This window comes from Crotalus tigris, unplaced genomic scaffold, assembly GCF_016545835.1.
Source record: "Crotalus tigris isolate CLP2741 ecotype Arizona unplaced genomic scaffold, ASM1654583v1 scf7180000017646.2482762, whole genome shotgun sequence".
In the NCBI taxonomy this organism is placed as follows: domain Eukaryota; kingdom Metazoa; phylum Chordata; class Lepidosauria; order Squamata; family Viperidae; genus Crotalus; species Crotalus tigris.
The window spans coordinates 1,750,726-1,769,707 of NW_024096538.1; the positions used below are offsets into that span (position 1 = coordinate 1,750,726).

An 18,982-nucleotide genomic window follows, 5' to 3' on the forward strand; every position below is an offset into this window, starting at 1 on the left:
AAGATTAAAAGATATCTATGTATTTAACCTTGTGGGGGAAAACACTGAAGGTATATATGGTAGCACAATTCAAAGATATAAAAGGATGTCAAAAGAAGATCAAAACTAGTTTTCTTTTGTTCCAGAATATACAATATCAGAATACTGTGTATAAGTTAGAAGAATTCTTTTTTAAAAAGAATTTTGAATTCTTTTTTTAAAAAATCAAGACAGATCAATAGTAGATCCAAATGCCCGGATAGATGGTTGGTTTCTTTCATTGGATTTGTTCAAGCAGAGACTAGCCAGCCATCTGCTGAAGACACTTGATTTTGGATGAGGAAGTAAAGGTCGCCTTCCAACTCTGTGAGTCTGACTTTTGTAAGTTTCTGTTAAAGGGGTTGGTTCTGACGATTCCTATTTAAGGAAGATCATTACCTCTTTTAAAAAGTCTCAGCGTAGAAGGCAAAGGGAGCAAAAAATTTTAGCACGGAAAGGATGCTAACCAACCTTTTAAAAGTACTATTTGAGGGCTCCAAAAAAATCATTTAAAGCAAAATCCTTCCTGTAGAATAAAGATACTTATATTATTATGTACAGTATGGATGCTAAAATTAACCCAAAGTTCTAAATAAATGAAAGCATGAAAATTATGAATAATGTACTGCATTCTAACCACTGTACCACCATGGCTCTTAAACTAGGAATATCTTATAAGGTATTCTGTGTTGTACCTGCTTCAATGTGATATTTCACACCCTCATTGTACCACTTGCCTCATCATTGTAAATCCATATTTTGCAAAGCACCAAATTAAAAAAATGCAATGTGATTATGTATTGAAAAAGTATATAAATCAATAAATACACAGGAAGGTCATTTTGAGTTGGGTCAAGTTCAGAATGCCAATAAAGGAGAAGACTCTCATAATAATGTAACAATATTGTTAGGCTGACAAATATTAGTATGTCAAAGAAAAGGAACCGCAGGATTTGAAAAAGAAACAAATTTGCACTTACAAGGATAACCATTTTTTTTCCCCATTCTTGTTTTTTGTTGTTTTTGTTTCTATTTCTAGTTTATTTTTCTAAATTGGGATTGTTTTAAGTTTTGGATATTGGGTTCAATAAAAATAAAAAAATATTCCCCCACTTTCATACTTTCATAGCCAAGGTCAGATTATTATGCGTTTTTTTAAAATTCTGGGCCAAAAGCAAAGTCCTACTGATTGAAAACACATTAAAAATATAAAGGTTTTGTCCTTCTGAGTTAATCCAAAGTTCTGCTGGAAACAGAATATTAAAACTATTCTTTTTTGGGGGGGACAGTATTAGTTGCTAGAGACTACTTCAGAGTAAACATGATCAATTTAATTATTCTAATTAATAATAATCTTCAATCAATTTGCTTAATGTTCTTAATAACTATTTAAACCTTGAGCTACACTTATGAATTCAATTAATACTGTGTGAAAAAAATCTACTTCATTATTTGTTGAATTGTCTATCTATTGGTTTAATTAATATGGTAAATATATGTGTGAAAAAGAATACATTTCTAAACACACTCATCATCACCAGTGGCATGTTTATAACTCTTCAGCTGTATTTTTTTAAAAATCTCAAATGGCACAGACTTTTATTCTAGAAAAGGCATCTAGGAAATAGATTTCAAACTCAGTGTTTGTTTTTTGCTGTACCATTTTCTATGTATTATTTCAAAACTACTTAGGCGGCTGCAATGTTGATATTGATAGAAAAGGATTATGGTACTTGTAATTTTATTTTCAGTCCTTTTTCTAATATTTATTAAACTGTTTTTCTTCCTCTCCTTCCATAATTAATATACATACTAAGCCAATATTTCATTTTCGTTTATTTCTGTGTCTAGGATCTCTTTCCTGGAGCCAAATAAGCTCCTTCAGTCTCTTTCTCTCTCTATGGAATACAATACACGTGTGTATAGTATATGAGATATGCAAAAAGTAATAATGTAGAAGAATATCATGTCCATAGAACAAAATAGGAAGACCTAATATCTTTCTTAGATTTTCAGTATACAAATACTAGTTTTATTATTATACCTGTGCATATTTTTTGTGGCGAATTAAAAAATATTTTCTTTAGCCAATGTAACCATAAATACCATAATTGGTCAAAACTCTTTTTGAACACAATGTGACTTTACTTGTAATAAACACACATAGGATAATGCTGTTACTGAAATGCTAATTCCAATTCTCTTTTCAGTTCTAATATTGAATTTAAACAATAGCAGCAGGAACATTATTTAATTACAGCCATTGACCAATCAAAATTCTAATATGCCTTTAGGTCTACTTCATATTTTTGGCAATTACAATTTAAGAGGGTTTGTGTTGGATTGGTGTCAAGTCAGAAACTATGCAAATGATACATTACTTCTGAATATGCCTTGATTTAATTCAGTATAAAAAGGCTACATCAATCTGTACTTATGTATATAATAAAACAAGCTTTGATAAATTTCTGTCAAGAATATATTAAACATAGACCAAATAATTAGAATCTCTGATAATGACCCATCAATGGCTTATGTTCTTAAAAACCATTAAGATGGTATTGATGACATTAAAGCTGATTCATCAAAAATTGCACTTGGAGTGTTTTAAGCTTCCAAAAAATGTATTTGAAAGGGTGAACATTGGTTTTTCCTCTGTAGAAGACGTAAAAATTTAAAATGGTTCTATGAATTTTTTAAATAATATTTTGTGTATGTTGATAAATGTATGGAAAAATCTTAGAGATGTTAATGGAATGTTGAATTATATTCCAAAGCTCTGGAATCTCTGTGAAAATCATGTTTTACAATACATTGAGAGGTGCGATAAGCTAAAAAAATAATACTGAGAAATTGGAACTATGATATCATTTTAGATATTAAAAGCTGGTGTTTGGGAAAGTATAACATCCATCCTGAAAAAGACAGTATTTTACTAATCAAAAAATGAAACAATATATTCTTCTTTGGCATAGATTTTGGTATTTTACAATAATATTATGTATCTAATTATATATTTTTGTTTCCTTTTTTCTTTTTTTGTTTCTTTTATCCTTTTTACTTTTATGGATTGTTTTGCTTTTGATCGTGAGTGTGTATGTGTATTTTGCTTATATTCTGAACACTTAAAAAATTAATACCTACTTCATTCTGGAGGCTTTACCACAATTCCTGAACTGTGGCCAAACTCCAAAAAAATTAGCTCTCTATATACCCATATTCTTGAATCTTGTTTGTTTTTTGTTTGTTTAAATTTGTCACAGCTGCCAAATTTCAATGGACTCGGCAGTATACGAAACCAAAAAAATCAATAGAAACAGATAAAATATAAAAGGACACTGAAGGCCCAGATTAAAACAAAATACAATATAACATTAACTCCGATTATTTTGTATTTTCCTGGTAATTGGAAGCAAGTATATTTTCAAAACTTGTAATATGACAAAGGGCTCAAACAAATTACAGAAAAAAATACATAAAATTCTATTAGGGTATGAAAAGCCTATTTTATGTTGCTATCTGAAGTAAGTTTTAGGATCCTGACTTTTTTGATATTAAAAGATATCTTACTTTAATAATATCAACTGTTTGTACAGTAACAAATTGATATTTGATATTTGCTATTGTGAATACAAATATGTTTTATATCTATTATTATGGTACTTAGTGTAGAAATATATATCCTTTTAGCATATTAAAAACACTTTGTGACAAATTTCTTACAAATATCTTTTATACATCTGTGAAAAGATATACATGAAATAATTATATGACAAAGTAAAAATACCATAGGTAACTAGCAGATTTGTTTATATACAAAACTTTATTCACCATGATAATTGCATTCAAATGTATGTGATTATTTATAGGCTACACTTCTCTATCTTTCAGCTCTAAATTTCAGAATCTAAAAGTATAATCTCTTGTAAATATTGATCTAAAAATAAGTTCCATTGAATTAAATAGGAATTATTCCAAGATAGCTATATAGTGGATAGATACTTTATCTTGATTTCTAAAACAAAAAGAGCAACAATGCTAGACTGAATATATTATCACCGTAATACTTCAGAATGATCATAATAGCTAAAAAGCATTTTGAAATTTGTAAACTTCACAAGCCATAAGTACAAATCTATTTTTGCAAGTAATATTTCAAAATCCTTTGTATCTGTGACATACTATTGGTGCTATGTGTGAATACCGTTAATACATGATAGAATACCCAGTATGGATTTTACAAACATAAGCTGGTCTGAAAGGAAAAGTCTGATTTAAGCTGCAATCTTATGCTTACTTATTAGTGAGTAAGCTCTATTGAATTCAGTGAGACTGTTGAGGAAGCATGCATAATCTCCCTACTTTGACTTTAAAATATATTAATTAAATTAAATATCTTAAAATGTATTTTAAAGTATTTTTTTTCTTTAAGATCTCCGTTGAAGCATATGCTTTTACATTGAAGTACTTCTCCTGATCATTTTCTTTCAAGAAAAAATAATCCTGGAAAAACAGTCAGGGAAAAACATCTTCACCAACAGTATTGGCAGATGCCAGAGCCATAGCATGGATGCTAGAATTTGGTCCCCTTTTAAAACAAGTTATTATTTCAAAATTGGAACAGCATTTGCCCTAATGCCCCCCCAATATACCAAAAGTATATTATTTAAGACAATGTGTCAATTCAAATGATTTGAATATGATTCATATTCAAATTCAACAGTTGGCACCAAGTAAATATGCTGTGACCCAAGTAAATATGCTATTACCCTAATTATGCTATCATCCAACAGTACTGAAAAGAGATTTTCCTAGAGCACACTCAAACCATCTTCAGCTGACCCAAATGTTTGCTAGAACTGCAAGAGAGAGACGTTTGTATTCTTTATCTGTTCTTGGAACACCAGAAAAAGTACTGCAGATAGTCCTTACAACCATCCATTCATTGACCGTTGAAAGTTACAATGGTGCTGAATGAATGCTAGTTATGGCCAATCCTCAGAGTTATGCTTGTGATCAAATTTTGGGCATTTGGTAACCTGCCACATTTATAACTGCAATGTGAGCTTCAATTCCCCTGATTCTCCCCTCCCCCATACCTTTTTGGCTGTCTTCCACACTGCACTGCCACCTACCCTTGCCCAACTGACCATTGGCACCTTCTTCCAGCTGATGAAGCATACCTGGCTATGGCATCAGCTGGTCCAGTGCAAGGCTGTGTGAAGCCTATATAAATAATATCATGCAAGGCCTCCCCGAACATTCGCATGGCCATGGGGAGGGCATACAAAAGTCTTACAAAGAGCCAGCAGTGGGGAAAAAGATGGTGGCAGTGCAGGGCAGCCAAATGGAAACAGATGGGGGAAGATAGAGGAGTCGAGGAATTAAACCAAAGAAAGCACAGCAGGGCAGGAGAAGTATGAGGTCCACACCTAACAATAGCAGTCCTTGTCTAGTGACCGCAACTGAGCTTTCCAGAACTGTGTCACTAAGCAATGCAGTCGTATGATGATATTTCGCCTTCACAAACACTTCACTTAGCAGTGATTCCAATTAGGGTAATTAAGCAAGAACTACATGTAAGTGGAGAAGTCAATTGGACACCAATTCAATGTCTAATGTCCTCATTAGCCATATACAGTATACCATAATTCTGGCCTCTGATTAAATAGAACAGTAATTTACTTTAAAATAACATGAGATGGCAATTCTAGCCAGCTATTTTAGTGCAGCATAATTTCTGTTGTGGCACACCACATGATCCAAATCAAGCAATGCTGCTGTTCAGGTCCAATAACAATCTGTTTTTATATCTCATTAAAATCAAATTTAATTTTCAGATTTTTATGATATGTAGCTAGATTAAAGAGTAAATCACAACATATGGTATGTAATATTTAATGTTCATGTAGCACATAGTCAATGAGCAATCAAAAATAGGAGCTACCAAATCTCACTGTAAAGCATCTTAATCATTTTAACCAAAAAAAGGAAGTAGTCTGTTTTTCAGAAACATGAAGATAAATGGGAACTCTTTGATTCTTCTCTTAGTCATTAGCTTTTTTTTCCAGACTTGAAAGTGATAATTGGAAAACCAAATGTTCTAAATCTAACACATTATGATTATAGTATTTAACTAAGGCATAGTTCCATTGAAGATCTGTTTTAACTAGTTATACTTATACAGATATAAAAGAAATATGAATAAATATAAATTATTTTCCTGATTTTGTCCCTCATTCCATTAGTACATGCTGGAAATGGGATGATATAATGATTATTTTTCACAAAGGAATGATATTGATGGATTCTACTAGTTTTTAATTTCCTTATGTTGCATTTCGTTTACTAGAATTGGTTTCCATTATTTCTCATCCACGCAGCACTGTTTATTTTTTTTAAAAAAAAAGGTAACTTAAGTAGTGTATATAGTGAATAATATGGAGAGAAATTTATCTCTTATTGTCCTATTAGATTAGAACATGCTAGATAATTCGTGTACAATTGGGTCACCCATCCAAAGATATTTCCTTGCCTAAATAGAGAAACAAAATGACTATCAGCGGATTAGTATTGTTTTGGTTTCAAAATTAAAGGAGAAAATATCAATTTAGTAAAGAAGAAAGATGTATAGCAAGACAAATATAGATGCTTTTTGTTTAACAAAGCCTCAGGTAGAGCACATTGCAGGAGTCCACCTTTAGACTGCTGTTTTCTCCTTTTTTCTTCTCCACTTGAACTGACTAGCCTTCCCCACCTGACGTTGGACAATGGTTAGAACTGCTCCTTTTTCCTGTCATTAACTGCTTGTTTATAGGCCTACATTTATAAAACAGTAAATAGCATCTTCCCATAGGAGGAAGGTTTTTTTTTTTAATTCTCTACTAGCAGTCCAATTTATACTGATGAAGAATATACTTCTTTCCTTGGTAATAATTGTGATAACTTTACTGACACTTGGCAGGTTTGTAATGTTTAGCCTCAAATATAAAATACATATTCACATCAGATAAACGTTTATCACATTTAACTATTGATAGTCAAAGTTACATTATGTTGAGTTTTTCATAACTTTTATTCTAAATGCAGTTTCTTCACAGTGTATGTAGGTTTGGTTCAGAATGACTTTCTTAAATCTAATACTGAACTGTAGCCACCTAAGTGAGATAAGCGGCACAGAAGTTTAATAAGAAATAGATAAAATAAGCTATAGTGCTATATAAACAAAGTTCAGACTTGACCAACACTCCCTATAAGCTTTTCAAGGTAGGCCTGGTCAGGAATCAGAACTTAAGTACTATAAGAACCCTGTTTTATTATTATGGGGCTAAAAATAATAAAGCTGGGATATAAATAAAAAAATAAAATGTGGATATTTAATACCTGTTAGAATGCTTCTTTTCCTTAATACTAAACAGAATCAAACCATACTGACATTTTTGCATTCCATCTTTAGGCTTATTTCTTTACACCTCTATATCTCTGCCCTCTATCATGATTTCATTATTACTTTGAGAAGATAAACATTTTTGCTTGCTTTTAAATGAGTAAGTTTAGCATATATCTGAAACTAGGACGTATATAATAATTTATATTAACAGTAGTTTAAGTTCAGATGTTACACTAAATATTGATTAATTTACAACAAAAGTACATATGTATTGTACATATGTGTGTATGTATATCCAGCATAAGCCCTCAGAAGAATTTGTCCAATAGTTTTCCACAGTGTTTCCTTCTACATTCATAGAAATCCCTTTGATTTCTTGACAAGATTTCAGAAGTGGTTTTCCTTCCTTCCTTCCTTCCTTCCTTCCTTCCTTCCTTCCTTCCTTCCTTCCTTCCTTCCTTCCTTCCTTCCTTCCTTCCTAGTGCTGAGACAAAGTAACCAGCCCAAGGTCACTCAGCTAGTTTTGTGTCTAAGACAAGACTAGAATTCCCTGTCTCCTAGTTTCTAACCTGATGTCTTGGCATTACAGAAAGCTCTGTCTCTGTTTCTCAATCTCTGTGTGTATGTTGGCAGTCAACTAATAATAGCAAACATATTTAATATTCCTAACTGCTATTTTCCTCAGAACAACAACCCCATGAGGTTGGTTGGGCTAAGAAGGAATGACTCACCCAAAGTCATCCAGCTGACTTTAGGAGAGCCTAGAACTCATAGCCTCCAGCTTTCTAGGCTATTTAACAATTACATCAGATTGGATCTTTAGTAGCTTAGTGTGAATCGATGGCACTCTGGTAATCTTAAGAGAAAGTATAACAAAGGAACATGAAATTAAAAACTTATCTTGCTATGTATGATGTTCACATCAAGAAAGAAAACAATAGGGGAGAATAAAAAAATACGGTGCTTTAAAACTGCTTTCTGGCGTATAAGACGACTTTCACAAGCATTAAAATCGGTGCCAAAGTTAGGGGTCGTCTTATACGCCGAGTCGTCTTATATGCCGGAAATAACGGTAGGTTTCAGCATATAAGATGACTTTCTAGGCATGCGACTCGGCGCTGAAGACGGGGGTCGTCTTATACGCCGGGTCGCCTTATACGACGGAATATATGGTATACATAAGCCTCTGTGGAAAGGTAGTGTTTCATCATAATCTAACAAGGAATAGATTTATACTTTTAAAAGCTATACACAAATGAACTGTTTTCTTCTCATACACTTCTCAAATATACTGTCTATGCACTGATCCTCTGTAATTCCACAGAAGGCAATGTACTCTCAGTATCCTTGTCATTCATACAGGCATTGTTATTTTCAAAGAGAATTCAAATTCAAATACTGACATGGAAGAAAAGAAAAAAAACTGTTTCCAACTGTACCTATTTTTACTGTTACTCAGATCTGTCCTTGATCTGTAAATTGCTTATGACCTTAATATTTATCACTATTTTTATCTTTCAAACAATCCCCTTTGACATGCAATATTGTATAATTTCAAACATTCTCATTTCTGATTTATTTTATTCAATGGTTGCAATTCTCATGCTGTCTTTGATGCTATCAATTTTTATTCCGTGTTCCCAAGGTATTTATTAATTGTTAATTCTTGGGTATTGGCTTTAGCTGTATCTCTGATATATGTTCCATAATTCCATTTTATTGGTGAACTTTCCAAGTAAGATAACATCTTATCTATCTAACTTAAAAGGAACTGTGTAATTCAGTTCTAACTATATAAACATTAGAAACCATAAAATGCTTACCAAAAATTAGATATAGTATTTGAGGACCGAATAGCTTTAGAACCAGCTGTTGCAGCTGAGCATGTCAGCTTAAAAAATCATTTAGGTAACTGTATCTTTTAACATTTTCACAGAAGAGGAAAGTTTGTTAGTTACTATTCTCACATTAAAGAACTAGTACCGGTATAATATTATCCAAAAATGTGCTGAATTTCCCCTATTTTAAGCAATAGATATCTGTTCAGAAGACTCACTATGCTTTAATCTGTACCATTTTTAATATTCCAGTTAATTACAATAGATTCAGAAATAGATAAAATCCTTATACATACATGATTCAGCAAAGGCAGATTAGATTATAATATTCCTATCTCATTCGATAGCCTGCTGGTGTTACAAGTATTTTAAGGATCCAAAGCTATATCAGTAGTAAATACAAGTCTATGGGGTATTAAAATATAAATCTTCTCTCCTCCATCTTGAAACTCTGCTAGAATTCCCTAACAATAAAGACTTTTAAAACTGTAATTCCAACAGTCTTTGGAAAATACCATATTGGGAATGCTAGTATCTATAAAATATATATAAACCTTACTGTGAGTTCTATAGCTTCATAAAATCCATGTGTCTGCTATTGAGGCATTACTTTGTATGTTTGCCACCTTGAATTACTGATAAAGTTGTACAGCAGGATAAAAAAAATCTAATATATAAATAAACATGTGCGAGATATAAAGCTCATCTGTGTATTTCAGGCTGATTATAAGTAAAATTTATTAGGCTTCCAGAACTTCAACACAGTGGCTGGGCTATAGCGATACTGTACTTAATACATGAATGTAAGGTAACAGAAGCATTATAGTCTATTTTTTTGTCAATTTGCATTATACAATGCATATATTCAATTTACATATCATAGATTACAGAAGGCATAACTGTACAGTATATTATGAGAAATAGCCATGAGACTCTGCTGCTATGTAAAGCCCACACAGGCATTTACTTGAACAAGTAAACTTGACATTTCAAGAGACTATCTCAATAATAATTGTGGGATCTAGATTATTCATTATTTTAAAATTAGTGAGAGAGTGATATAGACATGGTTTTATTAAATGTGCTGCTAATATTGAACTAGGAAGTATTGTCAGTGCAGGGATGGATCAGAAAATTATGCTGAATTAAACAGATGATCTCATGAACTGAAATAATAGATGTAAAAGAAAATTCAATATGTGTAAGGTCATGCACATGGAACTCAGGGCTAATCAGGCAGAAATTGAAAGGGGAAAAGTGATGTCTAGATACTGGTCAGTCATAAGATGAATATAAGCCACCAGTGTGATGCAAGTACAAAGAAGGAGGAGTCAATTCTACAGACTGAGGGGGCAAAGTCAGTTTTTGGATTTATTAAGCAAGATATTTATACTTGGAATTAGGGACATATCAGTAACTTTATAATAGTCACTGAGTCCTCATCTAGAAAGATGTCTAATGTTGGCTGTTAAAAGAGTAAATTTAAAGTAGAATAAGTAAAAAAATAAGAGCAAATATATTAATTGTTAAAATGAATTTACTTTATGAAGAAATGAATTGAAATTCAGTTTATTTTTTTAGTAGGAGTTTGAGAATAATAGCACTCTATGAATATTAATATTATTAAAGGGAATAATATAAAATAACAATCCTAAATGATTAGATCTTAAATATGAGATAATGCCTACCTAGTATGGGAATAAGTATATGGTATATGAAATGCTTAATAAATCTACAGTTGACATAACTAATATTTATCTATGCACACACCCACTAGCATCTTAATTTTTATGCCTTTCTCATCTCTTCTCTGAAAAGGCTTACATTCTTTTAAATTGCTACATACAGTATAGCTTTTATATTATTCTTTTCACTAAGCGACTCTGCCAGCACTGCTATTTCATCTACTTACAGTAGTCTTTTAAAACTGGGTGCACATTGTCAGTTGCTACAAATTTGTAATGAGGAGATCTTGAAAAAATAATTAAAAGTTTCTAGGTTCCCTAAAATGTTGTGGGGGGGGGGAGAAATCCCTTCAATTGCATCAAATCTGCTTTGCAATTCATCAGTCAGTTGTAGCTTTAGTATTAACGTCTGCAGTCATCAAATAAATACCATATATTTTAAAGACAGGGCTTAGAAATAAAAGGTTTCAGAAAGGAAAAGGATAGGAAGACTACAGGATACAACATAATCTTCCTCTTTGCAAATTACCAATATCATTAGTCTCTGCCTCTGTAACAACTAGTACTCTCAAAATTTTCCTCAGCAACGTATCAGCTTCCTCACATCCAAGCTACAAATGCTTTCATATTTGCAAACCTAGGATTTCTACAAGCTGTGACATCAAGGTAGACTGCTTCTCCTGCCACATTTTCTGCATCTATGTAAAATACAATCTTTATTAGCAATAACAAGTATATTAAAAATAGGAATGAATTCCAGTGACCCAGCAGAGCCTGACGTTACTGAAAATTAGCAATTTCTAGACCTACAATTATCTGTAGATTCCTTTTTTTCATATATTTTACTGATTTTTTTAAACATAAATAAGTTAATAGTTGGTAAACAGTGTGTTTGCTGGTTTTACATTTGTAAAGAAAATCATTAACAATTGGTTTCTATAATCCATAATCCAATAGTACATTTAGTTGATTTTCCCTTTTCTCCAAAATGTCTTCTTTGCAAACCTTGAAATAATACAGTTCTTATTATTTTGATAAATAACAGTTACATATATGATTTTTCCCAATATTCCTAGAAATAATGATCACATCAATATAATATTTCTTTTCTATCTAATCATTCTGGTTGCCTCATCTTATATCCCGTTACAGTCCTTATTTAGATTTCTTTCACCCATAAACTTCGAAGTATTCTTGCTGGTTAAGATTTTCTCAACAGTTAATTACATTTAAAGGTTTAAATCCATTTTTCCATATAAACCATCTCAACACTTTTACATTTCTTAAAGAATAGGTAAAAACAGTAAAGAAAAGGAAAAGAAAGCAAGAGTAAAGAAACATAAAAAGTAAAATACTACTTAAAATATATATTCCTCCTAAGCTAATATATATTCATTCACAAAATTTCTTATTTTTTTAACCATAATTAAAAATATATTTAATCTTTAAATATTTCATTTAATGTGCCTAGACATCTAACCCTTTAACTCTTATTCAAAACATTTTTTCTTTTTTATACATTATAATTTCCCTAAATTCAGACACATTTAATTATCTAAAACATTTCCTTCATCTAGGCCATTTCAGCAGTATTATATTACTTATATCAAGAAATAAAATAAAAAGGGGGGGAGCATACAGTATTATTTAAGGAATTCATCTCTCTTAGAATGACATATGTATTCAGAATCTTTTCTATTTCTTTAACCATACTCAAACAAATGTTTCTTTTTTAAATATTCTCTCTGGTAGATCTCATCATCTATTTTCTTAATTTTCACTTTGATCTTTTTCCTTTGACCAATGTGTTTTGCTGAATCAAAAAGTTTTTCCATATATTCATGACTGTTGTTGTAGGTATAAGAAGTACCGTATTTTCCGGCGTATAAGACGACTGGGCGTATAAGACGACCCCCAACTTTTCCAGTTAAAATATAGAGTTTGGGCTATACTCACCGTATAAGACTACCCCTCTTCCAAATAAAAATTAAAAAACATCAGATTTGATTTCAATATGGTAATTTTAATTCAAATGCTTATGACATGCAGGTACTTAGCAGAAAAACTGTCATTTATAAACATAAGGCTGTCATCAAACATATAAACATAAAACAGTGCAAGTGGATTAAACTTTTCCTAATTCACTCTAAAGCTGAAAGGAAGGATAAGACAATAAAACCATGGGAGCTGCCATGCTGTTTGTTTTCTAAGCTGTCAACCAAACTGAACTGATGATGATAGGAGCACACACACACATGCCTCCTTTCCCTCTTCCCTCCAATCCTTCCCAGCTCAGAAAGCAGCGAGGAGAAGCGTGCGTGCACACACACACACACACTCGCCTCCTTTCCCTCTTCCCTCTCCCTCCAATCCTTCCCCCCCACCCTGATTTCCAGCTCAGAAAGTGCAAAGCAGCGAGGAGAAGTGTGTGTGTGTGCGCGTGCACACCAGACTGCCAGAGACACTTAGGGGCAGGGAGCACAATGAGAGACAGCAAGGGAAAGAGGAACTTGCCTTACTCTGTTTCCTGGAATGCCATGGAGAGAATGGCACGTCAAGCGGGGGGGGGGGGTGACGCCTCTGCTAATTGCTTTTATTCACCACAGGCTGGATGCTGGTTTGCCGGGTGGGGGGGTGGGAACAGCAAGTGGGAGCCTATGTAAAGCACTGGGAGCAACTCACTCCCAGTGCTAACTTTGTTGCTGTATGGATTAAAGGCCATTCGCTTGTCATTCGTTCCTGTTTGTCGGCTCTTTTCTGGGCACCGAAGAGGACGCGCTGACAGATATTTCAGTAGTTGCTTGTTGTAATTTTTAACTTATTTAAACCTTGCTGATTTCTGTACAAAATGATTCACCTGCTGAAGCATGCATATCTGCATTGGCTATTCATGGCACATTAATGAAAATTAAGGAGTGAGATAAGGAAAAAGTAATTTTTGTGCAGTACTGTAAAAATGGCTATTGATTTCCAGTAAGCACACACGCACGCACGCACGCCTCCTTTCTCCCTCCAATCCTCCCTTCCCACCCCGATTTCCAACTCGGAAAATGCAAAGCGTGTGTGTGTGTGTGTGTGTGTGTGTGTGTGTGTGCGCGCGTGTGGGCGTGGCCTCCTTTCCCTCTTCCTCCAGTCCTTCCCAGCTCAGAAAGCAGCGAGGAGAAGCGCACGCACACGCGCACACACACACACACACACACACACCCTCCTTTCCCTCCTCCCTCTCCCTCCAATCCTTCCCTCCCACCCTGATCTCCAGCTCAGAAAGTGCGAAGCAGCGAGGAGACAGATTGAGACCCCCAGGCATTTATCAGCCTGTGACTTCAAGTTAGCAAAAAGCAGCTGCAAACCACACGCCTGCTAGAGGTGAGCCGCGGGGACGGATTGCTGAAACAAACAGCTTAGAGTTTAATTGCTCTTCCCACTGCCACTCTACCAATCAAGGACTCTTTTTGAGTGAGGGGGGGGAGAGAAAACTTGATGAGTAATATACCAAACCACATGTGTAAAGGAATAAAATAGAATACCCGTATTTTCCGGCGTATAAGACGACTCGGCGTATAAGACGACCCCCAACTTTTAAGAAGGTTTTTGTGTCTTAGAAAGTCGTCTTATACGCCGGAAAATACGGTAAATCGAATAAAGTGTCTTTATGTGAGGCTTTTGTCTTCTTATGTTTCTTGGAAATGTTTTTCTCTTTCTCCTTCTTTGTTTCTCTTATCACTTCCTTTCTCTCTGATGTTTACAACATCTCTACATTCCATTTTATCCAATCTGTTTTTTTGTCCTCAGATTTATTTTGTAGTCTTAAGAAATGAGTTGTTTTTTTCCATTTCTTGTAATTTTTTTCCCACTAGGATTAAGTCATGTTTTCTTGGTTTGTTAAGTTCCATCTTTGAGTCTCTATTTTCAATTTTATGTCCACTTATTTGTTTTGTCTGCTTCTTCTCTGTTGTTGTTTCTTCAAAGTTTTTTTGTTGTAAAGTTAACTTAGAGATAGATTGGTTTGTATTTTCAAAGTTATTTTAGTTTTTTTTGTGAATTGAACTCAGTGTTATTTGAATTAATTGCAGTATACTATATATCTCCTCCTGAAAGGTATTTATGTTTTCTTGATGTTTTCTGTCTACATATCTCTGATCCATGATGGCCAAAAGTTGCAGTTTTCTTTCTTATCTGTAAATAGCTTTAGAGTCTCGGCTAAATAGATATTTGTAATCCAAAGAGTTCAAAAAAGATTTTTTCTTCTAAAATTTATAATTCTCTCTTTGTTTACAGCCCAGATTGTTGCCTTTTTTTGTCACAGCTGTTCTTTATTATTAAAGCTTTGAAGGTCACAAACACAGATTACCTTTTCTCAGATTTTGGCAAGTTCTCTATGGAAATCATAGCTGTCATCATCTTCATCCACCATTAGGTGTCAGCATCTATTTAGTTTTCAATTTGAACAATGGTCTTTAAAATGAGAGTCTTAACCATTCAACAATCTTAAACTTGTCCAAAGTTAAATTTTAGCTTTCAAGTTTATAAATTTATTTCACTACCATATATTTTGATCCTCCATAGAAATTTTAATTCGCCGCTTCCGTTAATATAAGAATGGGGCAGAAGTCCCCCTCACTTTCGGAGATATTTTGTTTCTTGGGGATTTTCCAGGAAATTAAGTGTAGAATAGAAAAGGGAAAATCAGATTCCTCACCGAGTTTCAAACACACTGTTTACTGTAGTGCTGGTTAGTTCTTTTGGACTCCGGTTGCAAGTAGCTTGGGCTGATCGATGAAATACTCCTTTTGGGTTAGAAGGCTTTATCCAAGATGAACAGAACAACTGCTGTCATTCCAGAGTCGCTGGGGCACCCTTCTTTCTTTGCCACCTCCCCAGGACGGCTTTGATCCATTAGGGTCTCCAGGCAGGACGAAAGTTGGCCATGGGGTGCAGCAGTCCACAAACCCACAACCAGTCGCTACCGTGCAAGACCGGAAGTCTATCTGTAGATTCCTATTCTCTATTGATAATGCTTACTATAGCAAAACCGATATGTATCAGCCTAAAAATATTTCTGTATATTTGAATTTCTATAGAAAAGTGAGATTTTATGCATTTTGTAATCTGAAACAAGAGTTCATTGGTTATTATTTGTTATACTGGTATGCTGCCTGCCCCCTAACAACTTCGGGTAGCTCACAATAATCAAACAAAAAATTACAATAAGATCAATAAAAGATAATTTATGAAAAGATATCTTAGGCAAAGTAGATAAGATTCTTTAGAAAGAATATTTTTTGCAGTGTTACTGCAAGAGTAAATTATAGGGGTCTTACTCTTACTCCTACTAAAAAAGATTTTAGCTCTAAAAGAAATACTGAAAACAATATTGGAGAGAGAAAGGAAGATTTTTTTAGAATAAATTATCTTTTAAGTTTATTAAAGAATAATCTTTAAAATATACAGAATTTATACAATATTAAATATAAAAACTATATACAATTTTGCCTTAATACAATAACTATTTGTCAGTTTCATATAAGACTTTGTTTCTACAGCTACATACATAAAAGGATAAAATCTATTTGTCAGTATCACTTTTCTTTACATTAAACTATACTAGATCCAGTTGTCATTTACTCCTTTTTGATAAAAAAAATTAATTGGTTTAATTTGAGTGAAATCCACTTTGAACCGGTTTAGAATAAAATCCAGTGGAATTTTCCTCAGGAGAAGCGGGAGTCATATCCTTTTTCCGAGATCACCTCTTTGCTTAATACTAAAACATCTCTCTTGAATTAGTTTAATTAATAAGAAGCCATTTTCTTTTCATATATTTTTTCTTCTACAGATTTTAACTATTTTTACCATTGTATTTTGCTTGCAAGTACTGCTTTATAAATCAGTATCAGCTTTTGCATTTACAGCCTGTGTCAACAGTGTTGCAGGTTGCTTTGGCATTTTTCTGTACATTCGTTTAAGATACCCCTCATTGCAAAATATTTCACAGAACATTTGAATCAACTACGGTTGATTTCCTGTATTTGTTTTGCACCACTATCCTTTGCACTGCTCAGTGTGCACTGAAATATTGTCCATTTGATAGTAATAGTTCATATTACCTTTTTCTCTAAATAACTGTTTTTAATTAACAGCTCATATTAATGCTTTTTCTGAAGAATACATTTTAAGCCATTTCGGTACACAATAATATTTGTCAAAGTAGTTAAATAGCACAATGATGAATAACACTTCAGTAGTAAAGGGCTTCCAAATGTATCGCCAAAACTGTACAGTTCAGTTTGGATCCTGAAACTTCAGAAGGAAGAAATTCATATTTCCTTTCATGCATCTTTTTTTTTCAGATAAGAGAGCGAGCGAGAGAGAAAAAACACGGCAGAACATTGTACTCTATGTCCCACTTCCACCTTCTTTCCTCCGGGAAAGATTTTTTGTATGGTCCATACAAAGTCTGGTATCATCAAACAGCAATAGCAAAGCAGGATTCTTACATCAAATCACAAAGTTACTTTATGGATTTATGTTTTCTGGACAAATATTTAGTTTGATACACTAGCATAATGTTCCATCTTTTAATATTTATTATAACAGTTGTTTAATTTCATTGTAATAACATTATGGAATCCTACTGCTTCTTAGAGTTAGATTTTTGCCTGCAGTTTGGTTCATTTGAATTCTTATTGCATAATTTTAAAAAATCATAATAATAATATATTATATAGATATTGAGTTTCACAGAGTTGTGAAGATTTGGCTCTTTTCCGAAGCTTTCAGACAGAATGACATTTTAGCCCACTATATTAGGAACAGAGTTTGATTATTCCTAGCCTTAGCTGTGTATACTGTAGATGCTGTTGGAGTTATTATGTTGGATTAATTGTTATGCTGAATACAAGAATAATTTTGAATAAATTATTATTCCAAATATTATTTCCCAGAATAATAATGTATGAATCAGGCAGCCTTATGAAGCCAATAATTAAATTAATAAACAAATACCATAAGCTTTGAATGTAGTCTTATGAATGTATGATTCCCTTACTTTCTGAGAGTTTTCCATGTACATCTTTGAGCAAAATACCATTCCAAAATAATGCAAAGCAATTACGCTTGACAAAATGAAATGACTAAGATTTTACAGCAATCCTAGTCAAGCAACAGAGCATTATAATTATAGAAACTAACAAAACCACTGTAGATATTTTTCCACAAGGGAAATTGTTCATCTATCGGTAAGATTGTTACAAGATAAGAGACAATGAGAAGAGAGTTAAAATTGCTTTAGCCTATTGAATCATCAGTTCCCTCTAGATTCAAAAGCCTGAATTGGTTTTGGAGAGATAGCATAAGAAGTTCCTAGTAAAAATCTTAATAGGTTGATCACAGTTTCAGTCACACTAGCAAGCATAAGTATGATATTTTCTGAGAAAAAGAGATGCTTATATATTAAAAGAGAAAGGAATGGACCCACTAATAGTATAAAGATTTTTTTCTGATTATTTTCCTGTCACATGCCTTTGAAAAATAGTTATTTTCAAAGGAGGATGGATGCAATAAATATAATATCCGAATACACCTGCAAGTAATTTCATGTAAATATAAGCTTGCATTTACAAATGAATGTACAGAAAGATAAGAGAGAAAAATTAAGAGAGCTATAGCAACAGGAAGGGTGTGTATTACTGAAGGATGGAAAAAGTGTTGAAAATGTTTTCCATAATCAAGAACTCCCTTCAATGCTAACATATATAATGGAACAGATCTCTGATTGGAAGCATTGATTGACTATGCGTTCTGTTTAAACAATCAGAAGTGGAGCATGAAGGGGGGGGGAGAAGAATGTAGATAGGACAACCTGCTTAAAAGGAGTCAAAATGGTTACTTATCTTTATACTGACAGTGTCTATTTAATGAAATCACAAGATATAATTGTGGCAGATGGACAAGTGACATTATCTTTACACAAGCATTATCTATATTTTATTTGTGTGACAAATAATTGTCTGGGTTCTTAAATAAGATCTCCAGGATATTTTTTTACACAA

General features: G+C 33.1%; 1 protein-coding gene across 4 annotated transcripts in view; it reads left to right on the top strand.

Annotated features, from left to right (window-relative positions):
* FAM172A (family with sequence similarity 172 member A) overlaps positions 1 to 18,982 on the top strand; it is a 239,878-nt gene that overhangs the window by 209,399 nt on the left and 11,497 nt on the right. For 2 of the 4 annotated variants that reach the window (XM_039335701.1, XM_039335703.1), the window contains exon 11: positions 17,282 to 17,949. The exons of the other annotated variants lie outside the window; for them this stretch is intronic. In XM_039335701.1, coding sequence (XP_039191635.1) covers positions 17,282 to 17,493 — 212 coding nt within the window. In that variant the 3' untranslated portion in view covers positions 17,494 to 17,949. Of the gene's footprint in view, positions 1 to 17,281; positions 17,950 to 18,982 lie in introns of those variants that run through there. 4 annotated transcript variants of the gene reach the window in all.